Source organism: Natator depressus, chromosome 8 (genome assembly GCF_965152275.1).
Source record: "Natator depressus isolate rNatDep1 chromosome 8, rNatDep2.hap1, whole genome shotgun sequence".
NCBI lineage: Eukaryota > Metazoa > Chordata > Testudines > Cheloniidae > Natator > Natator depressus.
The window spans coordinates 51,451,180-51,472,118 of record NC_134241.1 but is presented as its reverse complement, the minus strand read 5'-3'; the positions used below and the strand labels follow the sequence as shown (position 1 = coordinate 51,472,118).

Sequence of the window (20,939 nt, the reverse complement as noted above, 5' to 3'; positions counted from 1 at the left end):
TCTGCTTCCTCCTTTTCACCAGCCTGAGGAAACAAGGAAGAAAGAAGGCAGAAAAGGAAAGAGAACAAGACAGATGAGAAATCTAAGCCAAAGAAGGATAATAGACTTCCAGAGCCATACAGCTGCAGATCCCAGGACCCTGGGGTGAGGCCCCCAGCAGCAGCCCTACTGACTGGGTTTGGACTCTGCCTCATGAAAATCAGTAAGGATCACATTTAAATTATTTCACCGCTTGCCATTTTAGCAGAAACGTCCAGCTAGTTCATTTTACCCAGCCTGGTTAGATTCATTTGAAGGAATACTCTACAGGTGGGGAAGGTTGAAAGTTTTAAAGATGCAAATAACTGAATGCTGTATCTAGTATCTGATTGTTTTGTGTTGTCAACTCAGGAATCTGGGAGAGAGGGCAAGAAAGAAGCTATAGGACACTGGAAGATTTCTGGAGAGAGAGAGAAGGGGGTGGGAAGATCTGACAGGTCTCATGGAGTGAATGAAAATTCTCGAGGTGGTGTGTGGGTGGGATTTAATATAAAGACTGGGTTAAATACCCATTTTTGCCTAAAGCTACCCAATATAGTTATTAATACATTTACTAAACCACTTTGTTAGCCAACACATATAATTATACAGCCACACATCATATTAATAAGTATTATGCGCACTGTATTAATATTGTATACATTATATTAAATAGGAATGTTGGGTAGTTATGCTAACTAACTTGTATTCTGTTCACTTATGTCAAGATATATATGTGATGTTACACCCCGTATTCTTTATGGAAATATGGTTATAATATGAATATAGTATAACTAAGATATACTTTATGCAAGATGGCTCATGTAAGGTATCACTGGAAAGGTTATGATTTACTGGGGGTGTTTATCCAATTTGTATGCATGTATCATTTTTGTATCTGAAGCTGGGAATATTGACCATGTCTCTGTATTTCAAATGTGCTATGTTGGATGAGGCCAGACAATGTTAGTGGCTTATTGAAAAATGCACACAAGCATAAGGATTACCCCAGGAACCGTGTGCAATATTTCAGAGATAGCTCTACACAATGGGAACTGCTTGACTCAGGTCAGATAGCTCTATACAGTAGGAACTGTTTGATCCAAGTCGCAGCAAAAAAGCTTTCCAGCAAGTGGGGGGAAGATTCATAGATTCATAGATATTTAGGTCAGAAGGGACCATTATGATCATCTAGTCTGACCTCCTGCACAATGCAGGCCACAGAATTTCACCCACCCACTCCTGCGAAAAACCTCTCACCTATGTCTGTGCTATTGAAGTCCCCAAATCGTGGTTTAAAGACTTCAAGGAGCAGAGACTCCTCCAGCAAGTGACCCGTGGCCCATGCTACAGAGGAAGGTGAAAAACCTCCAGGGCCTCTTCCAATCTGTGCTGGAGGAAAATTCCTTCCGGACCCCAAATATGGCAATCAGCTAAACCCTGAGCATATGGGCAAGATTCAGCAGCCAGATACTACAGAAAATTCTTTCCTGGGTAACTCAGATCCCACCCCATCTAATATCTCATCACAGGCCATTGGACCTATTTACCATGAATATTTAATTACCAAAACCATGTTATCCCATCATACCATCTCCTCCATAAACTTATCGAGTTTAATCTTAAAGCCAGGTAGCTCTTTTGCCCCCACTGCTTCCCTGGAAGGCTGTTCCAAAACTTCACTCCTCTGATGGTTAGAAACCTTTGTCTAATTTCTAGTCTAAATTTCCCAGTGGCCAGTTTATATCCATTTGTTCTTGTGTCCACATTGGTACTGAGCTTAAATAATTCCTCTCCCTCTCCGGTATTTATCCCTCTGATATATTTATAGAGAGCAATCATATCTCCCCTCAACCTTCTTTTAGTTAGGCTAAACAAGCCAAGCTCCTTGAGTCTCCTTTCATAAGACAAGTTTTCCATTCCTCGGATCATCCTAGTAGCCCTTCTCTGTACCTGTTCCAGTTTGAATTCATCCTTCTTAAACATGCACACAGTATTCCAGGTGAGGTCTCACCAGTGCCTTGTATAACGGTACTAAAACCTCCTTATCCCTACTGGAAATACCTCTCCTGATGCATCCCAAGACCGCATTAGCTTTTTTCACGGCCATATCGCATTGGCATATCCTATGATCATCCTATGATCAACCAATACTCCAAGGTCCTTCTCCTCCTCCGTTACTTCTAATTGATGCGTCCCCAGCTTATAACTAAAATTCTTGTTATTAATCCCTAAATGCATGACCTTACACTTCTCACTATTAAATTTCATCCTATTACTATTACTCCAGTTTACAAGGTCGTCCAGATCCTCCTGTAGGATATCCCTGTCCTTCTCTAAATTGGCAATACCTCCCAGCTTTGTATCATCCGCAAACTTTATTAGCACACTCCCACTTTTTGTGCCGAGGTCAGTAATAAAAAGATTAAATAAGATTGGTCCCAAAACCGATCCTTGAGGAACTCCACTGGTAACCTCCCTCCAGCCTGACAGTTCACCTTTCAATAGGACCCGTTGTAGTCTCCCCTTTAACCAATTCCTTATCCACCTTTCAATTTTCCTATTGATCCCCATCTTACCCAATTTAACTAATAATTCCCCATGTGGCACGGTATCAAACGCCTTACTGAAATCTAGGTAAATGAGATCAACTGGTTTCCTTTGTCTAAAAAATCTGTTACTTTCTCAAAGAAGGAGATCAGGTTGGTTTGGCACGATCTACCTTTTGTAAAACCATGTTGTATTTTGTCCCACTTACCATTGACTTCAATGTCCTTAACTACCTTCTCCTTCAAAATTTTTTCCAAGACCTTGCATACTACAGATGTCAAACTAACAGGCCTATAGTTACCCGGATCACTTTTTTCCCCTTTCTTAAAAATAGGAACTATGTTAGCAATTCTCCAATCATACGGTACAACCCCTGAGTTTACAGATTCATTAAAAATTTTTGCCAATGGGCTTGCAATTTCATGTGCCAAGTCTTTAATATTCTTGGATGAAGATTATCTGGGCCCCCTGATTTAGTCCCATTAAGCTGGTTGAGTTTCTCTTTTACCTCAGATATGGTAATATCTACCTCCATATCCTCATTCCCATTTGTCATGCTACCATTATCCCTAAGATCCTCTTTAGTCTTATTAAAGACTGAGGCAAAGTATCTGTTTAGATATTGGGCCATGCCTAGATTATCCTTGACCTCTCCACTCCATCCTCAGTGTTTAGAGGGATAATGACAACATGAGTGGTCCTCACTCTCTACAACAACACACCTGAAAACATCTGAAGAACAAAGACTGAACTGTGAGAAATGATGGTCCCAGGCTAAGATCTTTAGCCTGTGTAAGAAAACCTGGGAAAGCCAAGGCAACTGCCAGCCTGTTTATCACACAGGGTGAGAATTTGTTAATTTGTATCCTAGCTATCTAGTGTGTTAAGCTCAGTCTGCGATGTTTGTTTATTTACTAAGGTAATCTGCTTTGTTCTATTTGCTATCCCTTTAGCCACTTAAAATTCACCTTTTGTAGTTAATAAACTTATTTCTTGTTTATAATAAAACCCAGTTTATGTAATTTCTAACTGGGGGGGCAAGAAGTCGTGCACATCTCTCTTCGCATTGAGGAAGAGGGAGGATTTGTATGAGCTTGTGCTGTGCAGATTTTTCTATACAGTGCAAGACAGTATTATTTTGGGTTTATCTCCCAAAAGGGGTGTGGCGTGTGAGTGCTGGGGGAGTCCTCTCATACAGAGCTGACTTCAGTCTGTGACTACAGTGGGGAGTGGCCCTACCTGTGTGTGTGTGCTGCAAGAGGCTGGAGAGCCTAATTCAGCAAAGCAGGGAGAGGGAACCCTGGCTGGTTGAGCAAGAGAGGCTCAGTGAAATCCCAGTACAACAGGTGGCACCCCAGAAGGCAGGGGGGCAGGCAACCCTTCACAATATATATCTGACAATACTCTGCAAACGAAAGGTAGCTTTTGGTATTAGGAAATATGAAATCTATCAAAGATACGTGAATGGTGTGTCCCAGTACAGGTTGGGTTGTGCCTTCACGGCCCCTAGCACTTGGAATGTGCTATCCAAAACAAAAGATAAGGAAGGAACAGGTTGATAGAAGAAAACAAGGTAAAAAGCTGATTGGTGGATTTTAGTCTTGGGTGACATATATAATGTTTTTAGCCTGTAAACAACCATACTATAAATAAGGCTAATTTGAATGCATACTTCGATGCACACCTTCTGTGTATGGTGAACTGCATATTTAACTGCAAGCATTATCAAGCAATTGGCTATACTTTAGACAATGAACTTGTTAACATTGCCATATGCACTTTGAAATAATCTGATTTTTTTTAATTCAGAGATTTCCAAAACTCTTTGCAGAAGCCATAGGAAAAAATCTTTATAATGTAGCAAAATTTTTCATAACTTTCCAAAGGTCCTTCTTAAAGTCTATTTCATGTCACTCTAGTGGGTCCTCTCTGACTCAATAAGCAACAGCACTGAAGAACTCTGAAAGGATCCCTGCCAAGACTTCTTTTGCCAGAAAGATGGAAACCATAGTGCTGAGCTTCAAAGGGAGAGGAAAGGGTAAAGGTACAGGGAACTTCCTCCGGATTCTACCCTAAACAATAATAAACATACAAAAATAAAACAAGAGAATGAATGCTAGACAGATGTGCACCCATCCCAAACCCCCTCAGGCATATACCTACTTCCTGTGTGAGCTGTATGTTGTCCTTCTCAGCCCCAGAAGTTGTGGTCAAGATCCATTGTTGAATCATCTTAAACACATCACCTGAAACGACCCTGAAGGAAAACAAACCCAAAAACCAAAGTGACCTATAGTGCATCAGATCTGACTCTGAGACTCTCATAGTTCATACAGAAATCTAGCTTCCCAACTCAATTCAACTCAATTCAGCAAGATTCTCTCCTCTCTTTCCTGAATACATGTTTCTAGCACAGATCACACATGCCACAGGAGTTGAAGTAGATATGTATTCTTCTTATACCAAGAGTCTTCTGCTCAGCTAACTTTCTCTTGTTGTTATGTTTTTACTTTAATCCACTTTCCAGGAAAAAAGGGTAAACGTGATGCACTTGCAGCATGCAGGTGATAAAACAGTTTGGCTTTGTCTTTAAATTGACTTTAGTGATGATTTAGGTTGGGGAGCCCCACGGGTGAAACCCATGAGTCGTTTTCAGGGTGTAGTCAGAACAAAGAGCTTTATCATGGACTCTAACTGCAGGAGAGTGGAACTAGGAGTTAAGGAGCAGTCATCATAAAGATATTCCTATACAACAAAAATTAAGGAAAATGGAAATCTGGGGAGGAAAAAGAGCTTAGGTTAACAAAAATTCAGTCAAATAACTGACAGAAATTATATTGACAAGTTTCAGAGTAACAGCTGTGTTAGTCTGTATTCGCAAAAAGAAAAGGAGTACTTGTGGCACCTTAGAGACTAACCAATTTATTTGAGCATGAGCTTTCGTGAGCTACAGCTCACTTCATCGGATGCATACTGTGGAAATTGCAGAAGACATTATTATATACACAGACACCATGAACCAATACCTCCTCCCACCCCACTCTCCTGCTCGTAATAGCTTATCTAAAGTGATCATCAAGATGGGCCATTTCCAGCACAAATCCAGGTTTTCTCACCCTCCGCCCCCCCCACAGACAAACTCACTCTCTTGCTGGTAATAGCCCATCCAAAGTGACCACTCTCTTCACAATGTGTATGATAATCAAGGTGGGCCATTTCCTGCAGAAATCCAGGGGTGAGGGGGTGAGAGAACCTGGATTTCTGCAGGAAATGGCCCACCTTGATTATCATACACAATGGGCATGAGCGCTTCCAATAATGGGAATTCTGATTGTCTGAAGTCACAAGTTCTATGTAAATGTGATTGACTTACAGTGGAAACAAAAGTTGTATATTGATTTGCTTCCTTGTGATGAATAAAGAAGGCTAAAATGTGTTTTAAAAATAGGAGAGAGGTTCCTATTGGATTTTTACATTAGAAATTCAGTCCAGCTTGTACTTCCTGAGAGGCTTTATGGATTACTGACAAATAACAGCATTATGACAAGAGAGTATTTTGAGCAACTGGTTTTCAGATTCAAACTCTGGTTTTATTTATGTTTAAAATGTATTTAATTCAGATGGCTGACAAACAGTTGTCATGAAAGATTTGTCATTGCCTCTCTACCAGTTAAAGACAGAGAAAGCTCCCAGTCTACTTTTGTGGTCCTCCCTGAAAAACTCTAGCAAAAACAAGGAGTCTGGTGGCACCTTAAAAACTAATAGATTTATTTGGGCATAAGCTTTCATGGGTAAAAAAGCCACTTCTTCAGACGCATGTTTGAAGAAGTGGGTATTTTACCGACAAAAGCTTATGCTCAAATAGATCTGTTAATCTTTAAGGTGCCACCAGACTCCTCGTTGTTTTTGTGGATACAGACTAACACGACTACCCCTCTGATTCTAGCAAAAACAGAGAAGATAAGCCTTGAGTACTGCTGATATAGCTTGGATAAAAAACCCAAACAGAAACCCATTGTTCCCTTTGAAGACAGATTCAATGGCCACTCACTTGATGGTGAGTGAGTGAACAATGTGTATAGCCATGACCATCAAGTTGTGAATAGCTGTGAACTAGCATTGTATTCAACCTATGCACACAGGGTTTGAAGGGTGAGGGAGGATTGGATATATTTGGTGGGAGGAGGGGTTAAATTGTCTATGGTTAGTCTGCTACATACTGTATAAAAGATTTGGGGATTTTTGTCAATGCCGTAGCTGTTGGTGAATTTCTCAGTTGTAAATAGCCTGTTATATAATGTATACATATTCTGCAGTTAATTCATTCCTTATGTAACTTTTTCAAAGTCAATAGAGTTACACCATAGATGAACTTCACCTCATAAATCCAATTGTAAATTGTTCAAATATTTTATTTATTTTCTTCAAACTGATAAAATAATAACATATCTCTATCAGTTAACATACACAAAATTACACAAAAGGACTCTTCATAAATATAACCAGCCCGCAGCCAACTCCTTCTCATCAGCCTGAGAAGAGAGAGAAAAGATGGGTTTTGCAGAGTGCCCAGAAGGTAAAGAAATCAGAAAGTGCCAGTATTTGCTATGCACAATGTTTTAGTGTTCTGTTTGAATTAATACAAATACTAGAGAAAAAGCATGATTGGTATATGAACTTCATACAAATTGAAGTTTCATCACATGCTAGAATTATCACTGGTGTCAAACTGACCAATCTGAAGCCTAAATTCCTCTTTTACCATCTAACAAGTAAAGCACGAGCAGCAAGACTCTTCACACTGCCCCATCAATGTGCTTCATCCCTCACCTGGAGGGACCACTTCCGGGGGGAGAGAAGAGGTCAGGCTTTGAGGTCCATTTGGTCCTTGGTTTCTAACTCCAAGATTGCCAAGGAAGTGTCAGCTGTGATGGGGACACATGTACTAGGAACTGTACACAACTCATTTTGTAGGTATTACCAAACAGCCATCAGATGGGAATGACTTTTAATCACCGCCCACCTGAACCAAATTTCAGCCGGTGGCCTAGAGGTGAAAGGCTCTGCAGCCCATTACCAACCTCCCGTTCCAGACAGCGTCCACCACACGAGAACATTTATCCATGCATGTGAGAAGAGAAAATTGTGTCAGGACAGCCCAAGAGAGGAATGAACAACACTGGCAAAGACCTATCTTACGAGACATGAGGCTTTCTATTCCTCCGATCCTCATGAGACTGGCCGGAACCTATAATTGTCATCAGTGCAGCCACCTGGGTCAGCCAACCAGGAATCACTCGAAACAATTTCAGCCAATCAGATTCATGCATGCCAGATCCTCGCTTGTTGGTTAGCATCTTGAATGTCCAATCTTCCATACTGCTCACTAAACCTGTCAAAATCCTGGTTACCCCTGGGGGGGAAAAAGAGGAAACTGTATCTGTATTCCTTCAGTCAGTGAAAAGTGAGTTTCAGAATCCAGTAGTTCAAAATTCTATGATAAGAGGAATGACTACACTATGCATGAACTTAGCAGGCTTGAATTAAAGATTAATTGTTTAATAAGGACCTAATTCAAAACCCACTAAGTCAATGGGTGTCTTTCTGTTTATTTCAAGGACCTATGGTTCAGACCATAAATCTCCTACATAGCTCAATCAATTTCAGATTCCTAGCTCTCAGCAATGGCCATCATCCCAATAATCAGCAGCCTTGTATTCATTCAAAAGCACTGGATCAAGACAGACCAAAAAGGATCTGTTGTTCCTATGCATAGAGCCTTTCACAGTACGGTTTTATTTATTTATGTGCCAAGAATGCCTCATACATAAAAGGGCAAAACTTTCAACACAAGCACCCAACTTCTGCCTGGTAAATGTGCATGTGTATGTGCAAAATATAAATGTGTGTGTAAAATGGGAAACTGCCTGTGCAAAGGTGGGATTACCTGCTCATTTACCTATTTTGCACATGCAAATGTATATTCTCTGTCTGCTGAGATGCATGTAACTATACACATTCTCATTATCCACATAAAGTGTTTAAGCTCTCTTTGAATCCTACTAAAGGTGCTGGCTTCGGTGATGTCTTGTGGCAAAGAGTTCCACAGATTGTGCATTATGGGGAAAAAAGGATTCCCTTTTTCAAATTTGTTGACTTTCAGATTCACTGATTGTCCCCTTATTTTTTATTAGGAGAAGGGGTAAGTGGGGCACCAGACTTACCTTTATTCTATATATTTCTATAAGGTCCCCTCTTATCTAAACTAAATGGTCTGGTCATATCAATCTCTCCTCACACAGAAGTCTCTCCAGGCCTCTACTCTTTGTCACCCAATACTGACCCCCATTCTATTCTGATACATAGTTTTGGGGCCAGGGTGATCAGAGCTTAGTATAGTATTCAGGTGATTGAATGCTACTTCTCTATGTTACAGCATTATGTTTTCAATATCACTAGCCTGTTCCTTATAACTGCTTAACATTTTGTTTGTTTCTACCACTGCTGCACACTGAACACCAGTTTTTTTCAGCTGTTCACAGCTGTTCCTCTGGTGTCTTTCCCGAGTGGTTACATTAGTTTAGAACCCAGCAATAGTTCTCAAAATGACTCTTTCCAATGTGCATTACCTTTACATTTGTCAACACGGGATTTCCTCTGCCATGGTGCTGCCCAATCCCCTCATTACATTAGATTTCACTGATTTAAATTATTTTGCGTCATCTGCTGATTTTGCCAGCACATTGCTCATCCCTTTCTTCAGATCATTAATAAATATCTTACACAACACTGGAGTTAGTACAGAATCCTGTGGCAACCCATTGTTAACCTTTTGCCATACTGAAAACTGATCCATTTAGCCCCACTTTTTCCCCCTATGTCTCTTACCAGTTTCTATGACTACTAAGAATTTGTCTACACCAGACATTTGTGTGCGCAAGCCAGGGTGTGAATTTACAGCGCACTAACTTGCCACACAGTAATATCCCATACGAACACTACTACCGTGCCCTAGAAGTTTTGCAGTGCACTTTGATGTACTCCCATTTCAAACAGCAGTATGTCAAAGCACACTGCAGAACTTGCAGAGCACTGTATCAGGGTCAGCTTCGTGACTTAGTGCATGGCAAGCTAATGCACTGTAGAGTCACACTCTGGCTTCCCACACAGTAACATCCTGTACAAACAAGACCTTACTTTCTTTAGTAGCCTTTTGTGAGGGACTTTGTCAAAGGCTTTTTAAAGTCCAAATAAATTATATCAAATGGTTCTCTTTTAGTCACTCGTTCACTGACACACTGAAGGAAAGAATGAATGACAAGATAGGTAATTTCTTACCATTCTCCCCATTTATTCTTATGCTGTACTGCTGGCAGAGCTCATTTGTACGTTCATTTATTTCTTCCATGGCCTTAAGCTCTGGAGGCAACACCCCATTAATGTCCTTGTGACGACTAAGCACTGTTTGTCCCAGCTCTGTCCAGCGTTTCTGCAGGTTGGCAGCAGTCTTGAGGGTCTCCTTCTTCCTTAGTAGAACTTCCCCTCCATATTGCTCCAGGTCCTCATTCAACATCTGAAAAGAAAGTAATGAAGATGTCATCCCAGAAAAAGCTTTCAGCTGCTTGGGACACCCCCAGATGTGCAACAGAAAGGTAATGGAAACCCTTTTGGCCCAAGATGAAAAAGATGTTGCAAACTAAGCAACTATACAATAAACTTGGAGCCTTGCTTTATTTTTATCCTTCTTAGCATTTGTAGAGCTAAATATTAATTATTTGTTAGCAGCTTAGTTTGTAGGCTAGGGGAATATGCTTGTCAAAAAGTCTTACTGTAGCGGGGTGGTCCCACCCGCCTACACTTACATTTTCCAAGTTCTTGAAGTCCTGTAGGATTTCCTCCAAAACCTCTCCCTTCATATTAGAGAAGCTTGCTTTCCCGCTAGAGGTACAAGTAGAGAAATTGAGAAGAGATGAGCTACAAGAGAAACATTACTCCTGAATGAGCAAAAGTAAACTTATAATGTGTGTACATCCTGCTATGTGCTATATCCTGTACTTGAAACAGAGGCCTTTTTGCTAAGGGAAGGGTCTTTAGGGCTTCTTCCCCACCACTGACTTACACGCCCTCCCCTAGAATCACAAAAGTGTTTGGAGTCCCTTGTAGGAAAAAAGATTGCTTCAAGCACAGAAGGAATGGAAGGCAAACAAGCACTGGATGCTTAGTCCTCAGTAAGGCTGTGAATGAAACTGACAAAATGCTATCCTTCACTAATACTGCAATCATCCTGGAAAAAAATTCTTAATATAATATTTTTATTCCTATTTTACTTTTTAAATGTGTAGTTCAACAAGTAAGTAGAATGAGGATGATAAGTAAGTTAATGTTACTATGAGAACCTTACATTTTGCATCTTCTGACTTTTAGTGTCTCATTTTGTAACTTTAAGTGTCCTATTAAAATAAATTTTGGTATTTCACTTATTTGCATTTAAGCATAAAAATTACCAAACTTAAACAACAAACAAGAGCACTCTCAGACCAGTCAGAGAGTAACCTTTCAGAAAGAAAACTCTGGTTATAAAGTTAGAGGGTGGAATCCTCAGTCCGTTTGAAATCAATGGCAAAACTCCCAGTGCCTTCAATGAGGTCAGGTTTTCCACCTAAGGTGTGGGAGGCTTTTGGATAAATACAGTAGAACCTCAGAGTTATGAACACCAGAGTTACAAACTGACTAGTCAACCACAGACCTCATTTGGAAGCGGAAGTTCGCAATCAAGCAGCAGCAGAAACCCCAAAAAAAGCAAATACAGTACAGTACTGTGTTAAACACAAACTACTAAAAAAAGGGAAAGCAGCATTTTTCTTTTGCATAGTAAAGTTTCAAAGCTATATTAAGTCAATGTTTAGTTGTAAACACTTGAAAGAACATCTAAGGTTTACTGCGGTAGAAAGTTTTCTACAATCTGGGATTCATAGACAGAAATTGATTTCAGGATTCAATACCTAGGATCTGTTTAAAAAACAAGCCACAGTTATTATCTGAAGACATTGTATTAAAAGTGTTTAGTTGTTACTGTATTTTATATTGTATTCTCTCTACTTTCCCCCTTAAGGAAGGCTGTATTGTCCTCACATTGCCACTGAAGAAGTATTGTTTTAGTGTGTGTTCGTATTTAGGATATAATCTAGTCCTTCCATTAGATATGATTTACTTTTTCCCTTTGGAGAGAATCAACCTTTATCCTTGTCATTATTATTATTTGTTACATGTATTGTGGAAGCCCCAGGAGCCCCAGTCATGAACCAGGACTTCATTGTGCTCTGCATTGAAAAAGCACAGCACAAATAGATGGTCCAAAAAGCTTACAAACTACAAGGCCTCTGAGGTGCTGGAAGTTATCTTGAATTCCTGTATTTTAGTCATGTTCCATCTTAGGTGATTTCTCTCCATTTGCTTCAAAATCCTCATGGGAACAGACAAACAGATCTCATAGTTTACTATGAAATCTTTTGTTTTCTGTTGTTCAGTGGGGGTGTAAGACAGAATCATTGCAGAAGGTATGAACAGACATCTACATCACCATATTGGAGCTGACAGATTTCAACTATGGACAAGGCTTTCAGAATAAACAGATGTCAAAGCTAACAAAACAATGGTAAGGTGTATGCAGCTTGCACCCAGCCTGAGCCAAATCCTCCAGCTAATGGTGGTTTTGCCTGAGTATGGGCTGCCAGGGTTGGTGCACTGCAATTTTCTGTCACATAAAGGTGGTGGAGATAGCTAGTGTACCACTGCCTAAATTAAACAATCACTCCTGGACACTCACAAAACATTGTCCTGGAAGTACTGCATCCACTTGGTGAGGCCATTCTGAACAATTCGCAGCTTCTCCCTGCTGGAGTTTTCAGCATGTTCCACTTCAACCCCAATGCGGTCCAACAGCTCCCTGAACTGCTCAGTTATCTCCTGCAAATTGGAAAGGTCGGCTGTGTCCTGTGTGCATCACAAGAAAGAATGGGAGAACCATAAGGCAAGGGACCTTCCATTTCACTGGGATCAGAACAATGACCCACTTCACAGACTGCTAGCCTGAAAATGTTCTGCAGTTCCACAGCATACACAATGACCCTGGGAGCTGGACATTTCACTCACAGCATTAGGACAGCCCCTGAGTTTTGTATTTGTGCTGAAACATCAGAAGGTAAATGTGCCAGGCCAGCACTGTTGAGGACACAATTACTCTAGCATTGATTTCACTTGGTCCTCTGAGGATGAGCAGAAGGAGCAAATTAGGAAAAGCCACAAAGAGAAGATGAGAGTTGAGGACAGAGCGAGGGAAGGGGAGAAAAAAGGAACAGCAGGGAGAGGAACATAGAGGAGGAGATAGAGAACCTATTCAAACCATACCATTCATTTAAACCTGAGCCAAAACTTTAAAGTTCAAATAGTAACTGGGAAGATGAAATTCTGAACTGAGACAGATGGACCCTGCACAGACACAAGCTCTCCAAACATAGCCTTCTCCACACCACAGTCATATATCAAAAACAGAGCTCTACCTGTGATGCCAGAAGCACTATGAAGTGTTTGATGACTTTGGTCCATGCCTTTTCACTAACATAGAGCTTGCGAGACAACATGAGCTGGTTTCTTCCAATCACCTGCAAGGAACACAGTTACTTATACCGGCTTTTTTGGGAGTGGTGAGGAGGTTAGAGAACAACCCGGGAGATAACTGGCCCAAGCTCCACTGTGTAAGAAATGTACCCTGAAAAGCTGACTTCACACTACCACTCCCTAAGTTATAAGAGTCTATGGGCAGAGCTGTCACAGGATTTACAGGGCCAGGACATGTAGTCTTCTGCCTTCCTGTGACCTGTCCCGTACAGTGACCCCACACCCCCAGACAGGCAGCTATCTCTTCCAGCCCTCCCTCCCGCACCGCAGGACTCTCACCTTGAGTCTGTTTCCCATCAGTGTTTTACTGCCTTTGCTTTTCCTTGTCTCTGCTCCCCGCTTGGGGTTACTCCCCCATTTGCTGCTCCCGTCGTATATCTGCCCCATCTCATTCTTCTTTCAAACACCCCTCATCTACTTGTGCTGTTGTTCTCAGTCCCTTTCCCTTGGCTCTCTCCAATTCTTTCACTACCTTGTCTCTGCCCCTCACTGTTTTAGCCCCCTGCTCCACTGTTGCCTCTTTTTGCCCTGTCCCGCTTATCAGGTGGCTCAGGATGGCCCAGGGCTACCCTTCAGCTGTCACAGTGAGCACTCGTGTCTTCCCAACACCTGCTCCTGGCTGACTCCCCACTGGAGCAGGTGGCACTAGTGTGAACTCCTCCTGCTGCACATATTATTGCCAGGTGCTGTACCCAAACACTGGCAGACTGTCCCTGTCAAAGTGGTCGGTGAGTACTGACCCACAGCATACAAGATGGGCATCAACTATTTTAACCCTGACTCATGGCATGGGAAAGGGCCAGGAAACACAGACCAGTCTCTTACCAGCACTGCTGCGCATCACACACGTCCTGCTGTGCAGACCCACTGAGAGGCCCACCTTCCACTACAAACCCAGGCCATGGACAACTGTCTCCCCTCATCACCAGACACACGACAGCCCTGCTATCAGGAGTGAAAGATCTGAATAGACGTTGCTGTCATAGGCCTCACAGAGTATATAGTTTGTAGAACAGAACTCCATAAAAAATGGCTACCTCAGTGTCAGTGGCCACCATAGCAAATAAATGAACAGCATGAGACAACAGCAGAATCAAAGTGTGTGATAAAGCCACCTACTGTCATCGTTTTGATCTGCAACCTGACAATCCAAGTACACTCCTTGAGGAAGAGAGAACTTCCTTACCACGCTACCTTGCTTGAGCTTAAACGCCAGCAGGAACCTCATTAGAATGACTCACTATGTGATGGAGGATGGCCAAAGCCCAACATCTCCAAGCTAGTAGGGATGGAGATTTAAAGGACTGCTCAGCAACTTTCGGCTATTATGTTGGAACATATTAAAGAAGTTCTGTATTAAAATCACAAGTAAGTTTGATTCCCCATAATTTAAATTCCAGGGCATTGCTCATTAAGAGGTTTCTTGGTTTTTGTTTTTTTTTCTTGTTACTGTTTCTCTCCCTCTCTGTGTGAAACTTGCAAGCTGCTAATTGTGTTATTACATCCTAAGACAGGAGAGACTCAAAGCAATACTTTGTAACAACAGAAACAGCACACAGAGACTCCTCACCCTTTTGTTGTATTTATCTCACTTTGTTAACAATTGTGATTAAAATAGAGATAGAGGATGTATGTTGATGGATGCTTGGTGCAGATAATAAATGATCAAGGAGGTGCCAGCCTAGGAGTTCAGTATCAATCAGCTGAAGAATGCGCAGAGTGGAGACAACCAGATGACCCCCGGAGGGCAGACTGGAATCCACCCAACAGCCTCAAGGATGGGAGAACCAAAGAACAAGATAACATCTGGCAGCACGGAGCCATCAGGAATGTGCCATCTACTGATTGATTCAGCAACAGCATGATGAAGCAATTCCCGTAGGCTGGCACAGGAATAAATTCCTATAAAAATGGACTCTAGAAACTGAGAACTCTGAGTCTGGTTCTGCTATCACCCTCCAGGAACCTCAGATGCACATCTGACAAAGACTCGGCTCCACCCTCATGCCCAAGTTACCTGGCCAGTAACGTGGCATGGGCAACCTCTAGACTGGTAACTATAACAAATTTGCAGAACGTGTGTGTGTGTGTGTGTGTGTGTGTGAATGAATGTGAAACTGAATGAAATGTTAAAGCTATAATTGACTGCCTACTATTCACAATAAATGTGACATTTTGTCTTATCCCCTTTAATAAGATCCTGCTGGGTTTTATTTTATTGGTATGACATTTATTCCACAGGATATGCAAGGTATCTGAGTATTTTATAAGTAGCAATGGTAAGCCCATGCTCGATTACAGCCCAACAGATGGCTCCTGTATAAAAGTGGCAGTAGAACACTAAAGCCATGGTTTGAAGCTTAGTGGAGCTCTCTGGAAGGCAACAACCTTCGTCAAATAACAATAGAGTGTAAATTTGCATTAACTTACTCAAATTTGGGCACAAACCATCAGGATAATGTGCCTTTTAAAGTTAAACTGTAACAGAAACCACATGTGGCATTTATGATAGGTAACACATATCAATAAAAATGTCCATACCATATTTCCAATATTGTATTTTTCTTGGTAAAAGCAGTCCTCAAGAGATGAAGTAAGGTACTTGTAGCGGGGCAGTCACCCCGCTCCGGTGAGGAAAGGGTTAAGAACAGCCCTGGGAAAGGGCTGCCCCGGGGAGCCAATCAGGAGCAGGACTGAGGCAGCCAATCAGGGCTGGGCTGGGAGTAGAAGAAGGCCAAAGGGAGGAACTGGGTCACAGTCTTTCTCCAGCCTCAGAGGGAGAAGGATCTAGCTGCCTGGAAGAAAAGGGTACCTGAAGCAGAGCAGGGCTGGGGACAGGCAAGAGGAGCTGGGGAGCTCCAGCCTGGCAACTCCCCAGGCTGCAGGTCTTGTTAAAGGCCCAAGGCAGGTACTGGGGCTAAAGAGGTGTAGCCCGGGGGTAGGCAGAGGCAGCTGGTCCAACCCCCTTGCTGATGATGAGTGGCCATTACGGACTGCAGTTTGCCCCAGTGAGAGGGGGCTAGATGATGACTGGCAGTAGCCACTGAGGCAAGATGGTCATAGGGAGAGGGGGTTCCACTGGGAGGGGAGAACCAGAGTGTGGGGACTGCTGGGGGCAGAACCCTGAGGTAAGGGGCACCGGGGTCCGGGAGGGACACAGGGGCCCAAGGCAGGTGAGACCAGCCAGCAGAGGGTGCTCCAAGGCTGGAAAAGAGCTAATTCCCAAAGGACCAGCAGGAGGTGCTGTGCTGTGAGTCATCACTCTGCTACAGTACTACTCAGGATGAGTAAGAGTGGAAGAATCTGGCCATTATTAATCTCTTAAAGGAAAAAAATATCAAAAGGAAATGTAAAAATATCAAGCCATTTCCAATAACTCTGAACAGATGTGCTTTGAAGGACTAGTAATGCTGTCCATGGGAAACTCAGAGAGCCCCCCCCAAAATCATCGCATTCTGTTTCTGCAGAACTATTGCTGCCTCATCCTAAGGAACAACCTGAAAAACTCCCAGGCAGCTCCAAGTAGTTCTCACAGCAAATGTTAAACTTGAGTGGGATAAAATAAGAGATCACAAATGTGGACACAGTGAAAAAAGTAAAATATAGTCTTGGAATTACATAGTCTTGGGAGTCTGGGTTGGATAATCTAAACTCTGAGAAAAGTCAAGGAAGCATTTTAGTGACACTATTTCTGAAAATACACAAACCACTCTGATTTCATATGAAATCCTCTTGCACTGAGCCTGAAGATCAGCACCAGAAAAAGCAATATATATCTGTCAGTTTCTACAGTTAAAAGGGCCAAAAAGCAGTAGTCCCCTGGGAAAAGCAGTCTTGGCAGATCTGGGAGCAGAAGATTTCAGTTAAACAAAACCTGCTTTGGAAATCCTGGAGCAGGAGTTTTGGCTACAATGGTTTGTATCATGCAGTAAGGCAGTGTCCACCAAGATGCTGTCTGTACCTACCTTCGTTGCCAGGTCATATGTAGCTGAGCTCCAGATTTCTCTCTCTTGGGTTAACTGGAGCAGCTGGGTCTCAAGCCTTGCTCTTTGTAACTCATACAACTCACGATATTCTTCCACAAGACTGAGAGAAGACAGAGAGACAAGGTGTGGGTGAGGTAATATCTTTTATTGGACCAATGTCTCTTGGTGAGAGAGACAAGCTAAATGCAAGATGGAACAGATTGTTTAGCATAAGTTTACTTAATTTATTACATTTTAATCGGAGTACCTTTCCCAGACCTGAAGGCTCTGTGTGGCTCCAAAGCTGGTCTATCTCACCAACAGAAGTTGGTCCAATAAAAGATATTACCTCACCCTCCTTGTTTCTCTAATATCCTGGGACTGAAATGGCTACAACTACAGTGCACAGAAGATGCTAGAGATACGCTACTGGAATCTACATCCCCTTCCTCCTAACCTAGTTCTTTATTTTTCTCACAGCTCCCAAACATTTCTCAGATACCTGCTTCAGCCAGATCTCTTTCCTCAATTACCACGCTCCATAGGCCTGCCAATCCACAGCTCCTTTCCCTGAACCCCAAATAAGTCCTTTTACTGATATTCTCATTGTGAGTTCCCAACAAGTCTGGAGACAAGTCTGTGCTGGGTTTAGGCTGACTGTTCTATTCATAATGCAACCTTTCCTGGGTCAGGTGTTTCAGAACTCAATGCAGGAGTCTGACAAACTCTGCATCAGTTGGCCCCTCAGACACTGAGACCTGATGTGGTCCGGATGTTTTTTGTAGACTGACAAGAGACCAGGAACTCAGAACTGGGAGGATGAGGAGGGGGCAGTACTTAGTCAAAATCATTAAAATATGAAAATGCACAGACAACAAAATACAAAGGACTTTTAATGGTTAAAACTTGAAATATTAAAACAACTTATCCCTTTGAGAAATTTGGAACTATTAGAGAAATTTCTGTGGAGTATACTGTAGAGAAATAACCAGTTTCTCACACACAGAGAAATCAATATGCCACCCCCCCTACAATGCCCTAAAGAGAGAGAAATCAGTGTGCCGCATCCCTTCCCACAGAGGGTAAACACTGCCATGTCACCTGTGAGACAATAGCAGAAGTATGTGCTTTGCCTTCAATTCAAAGACATCATATTGCTTCAGAAATGTCGCCTGCACTCCAACCTTCCCTGGGCTGAAGCAACTCACTTTGCATTCAGCTCAGCATCCCGCACTGCATCAGCCAGCTCCTCATGGGCCCGTTCTGCTTCTCTCGTCACCCTGAAGTCATGTTCTCGGACCTCGCATAGCTCACTGGAATAGCACAGAACAGTCATTTCACAGCCTGCTGCAATCAGAACAATTCAGAGTCAACCTACCAATCTCAATCTAGAATGCCCTTAGCTGTCTTGTGTGCTTCTCTTTCTCAAACAGCCAATCATTTCATCTTAAGGGATACTTATGTCTTCCAGTGCAAACAAAACTCTAGGTCTTCTTGTGCATATGTTTTGCTTAAAGCTCTCCCTCTGCAGACAGCCTTGCATAACATTTCAGGCAGGATGGATGGACATAAATCAAAGCTATTTAAATCACTGATTTTAATCATGAATGAAATTAGCAAGCAGAAAACCTTGATTTAAATAATCAGTTTTAATCATGTTTTGCATTAGTACTTTTTATTTATTTTCCTAAAGAAAGGTTGATTCTCATTGATTGGAAACATAAAACATATTGATTTGCAACTAAATATAGTCCTTACACTAAGTTTGGTGCTTTTTTTTTTTTTTTTTTGCAAACAAGGAAGATACACCATACCTATACATATTTATTTAAGCAATAATATAGCTTACCGTATATTTATTCTGATTCTTAACTTTCCATTTTTTAAGTTAGAAAATGGTGAATGATGCATTTCGTATTTACTAGATGATGATTAATTATTTACTTTTGATTTGTGTCAAGCTCTGTTTGGATGGAAATTAAAATTCAATTAAAAATGCACCAAAACAGCATTTTATTTATTAATTAAAACTATTTTAAACATATTGAATATGCCAAAAAAAATCAAAAAGTTTATCAAAATAAGTTTTGCATTTAAAGTTTACCAATGTGTTAAACAAAGAAGGTATTATTTGTATTTAATTAATTGAACTGACTGTTTGTGGTCACCAGGTCCTTGAACATTTTAGAACTAGTAAATCTCATCCTCTCACACCTAGTTTTTATTCATAGCTTAGAAGAGGAAAACAAGCTTTCCTGATTTTCCAACTCCCAAGTGTTTTTTTAACTTTGAATGAACTAGTCATTGAACCTGAATGAACTGAAATGAAGAAAATATTCTCTCTGCACAAGCAGAAGAGGCTATTGCTGTCAAAAGCTGATTTCACACTTCATACTTTGGTTCTAGATGCCTAGCAACTGACTGCCATCAGTTCAATGGTTTGACTTTCTTTAAAACTTGGCAGCAAATATTCACTATTTAATAATATGTTTTATATTTAATTTAAATGATTTCAATAGATTATAATTCACTTAGGTCTTAACGGAGTATCATTATTTCAAATTTATTTTTAAATAGGTTTATTTTTTAATTCAATTTAAAGAAAGTTCAATTTAAATTTAAAACAAATGTGAGTTTTTAATTTTTTTTAAATAATCATTGATTGTTATCCACCCTGATTTGAAGAAAGGGAAGAGACTGTGCTGCCATTCTATGCTACAGTTCTACAGGACTGGTACTAAGAATGTGGAGGAGACGCTTTGCATAAGAGGTAAGATGGCTGTGAGATGGTCAATATTGTTCTGACCCACAGCAGAAACCATGGAAGAGCAGAACAGTCAACAAATCTACTACACAGAAGGTAGATTTAGGAAGATCAATCATGATTCAGACCTGGTCAGCCGTCTAACAGATTCCTTGAAATTGTATAACTCTTCTGTAATGTGCCTGTCCATTACTCGTTGCGCCATCATTTCTTTGTAAAGGTTTCTCATCTGTTGGGGGATCCGATCCAGCAGATTCACATACCTCTGCCTGTAATAGAAAGAGACACAGTAAACTGGGAAAACTGTCTTACCTTTCTGAGAATCCACATCTGCTAATCCAGTATCTAAAGAGGATCCTCTTTCCACTGAGTATGGAAAATTCTATAATATAATCTTCTGAGCATTTGAAGCCAGGATTTTAACATTCTAGGATTATTCAGTTGTGCCAAATACAGGATCTCTGAGAGAATGGTATAAGAACCTTGATCACAAAGGAGCTCTCAGCTATTCTACTCACAGCTTCTCCCTCTAGAAATCACTTACAGAGAACAGGGCAGTGGTGCTGAGGAGAGTGACAGTTAATTATTCTTCACATTCCTGGAGGCAACATGGTTTTATGAAATACCAAGCTAGTCAGAACACAGCCATAATCTGAAAGGGAACTCTGTGAATTCTCACCTAAGCTTAGAAAGCAGTTCTCCTCTCTCTGCACAATCCACACTGACCTGTCGAATCAGCTCATGGAACACTATGTTGTAAATGTTCTGCTCTGTCTTCAGCACCTCCAATACATTGTGCAGCTGGCAAAAAACAAAACCAGGATCTTTGCAGGCTTTGTCAAGGAATTTACCCTTTGGCAGCGATGACCTTGGGGTAAAGAAATCCTGGACAAAGTTTGGCTTTAAAAAACAAAACCCTTGTGATAGATTTCTTTTTCAGAAGAAAATGGTAGAGCGTACTGGAG

At 41.3% G+C, this 20,939-nt stretch overlaps 1 protein-coding gene across 2 annotated transcripts in view; it reads right to left on the bottom strand.

The window, feature by feature from the left end:
* The window catches only part of AXDND1 (axonemal dynein light chain domain containing 1), a 53,264-nt gene that overhangs the window by 15,025 nt on the left and 17,300 nt on the right, over window positions 1-20,939 (bottom strand). For both annotated transcript variants that reach the window (XM_074961037.1, XM_074961038.1), the window contains exons 8-17: window positions 20,654-20,775; window positions 20,103-20,243; window positions 18,419-18,523; window positions 17,211-17,331; window positions 13,128-13,229; window positions 12,395-12,561; window positions 10,431-10,506; window positions 9,907-10,141; window positions 7,768-7,981; window positions 4,732-4,825 (exon numbers count right to left, since the gene is read on the bottom strand). In XM_074961037.1, the coding sequence (XP_074817138.1) occupies window positions 4,732-4,825; window positions 7,768-7,981; window positions 9,907-10,141; window positions 10,431-10,506; window positions 12,395-12,561; window positions 13,128-13,229; window positions 17,211-17,331; window positions 18,419-18,523; window positions 20,103-20,243; window positions 20,654-20,775 (1,377 nt within the window). The remainder of the gene's footprint in view (window positions 1-4,731; window positions 4,826-7,767; window positions 7,982-9,906; window positions 10,142-10,430; window positions 10,507-12,394; window positions 12,562-13,127; window positions 13,230-17,210; window positions 17,332-18,418; window positions 18,524-20,102; window positions 20,244-20,653; window positions 20,776-20,939) is intronic.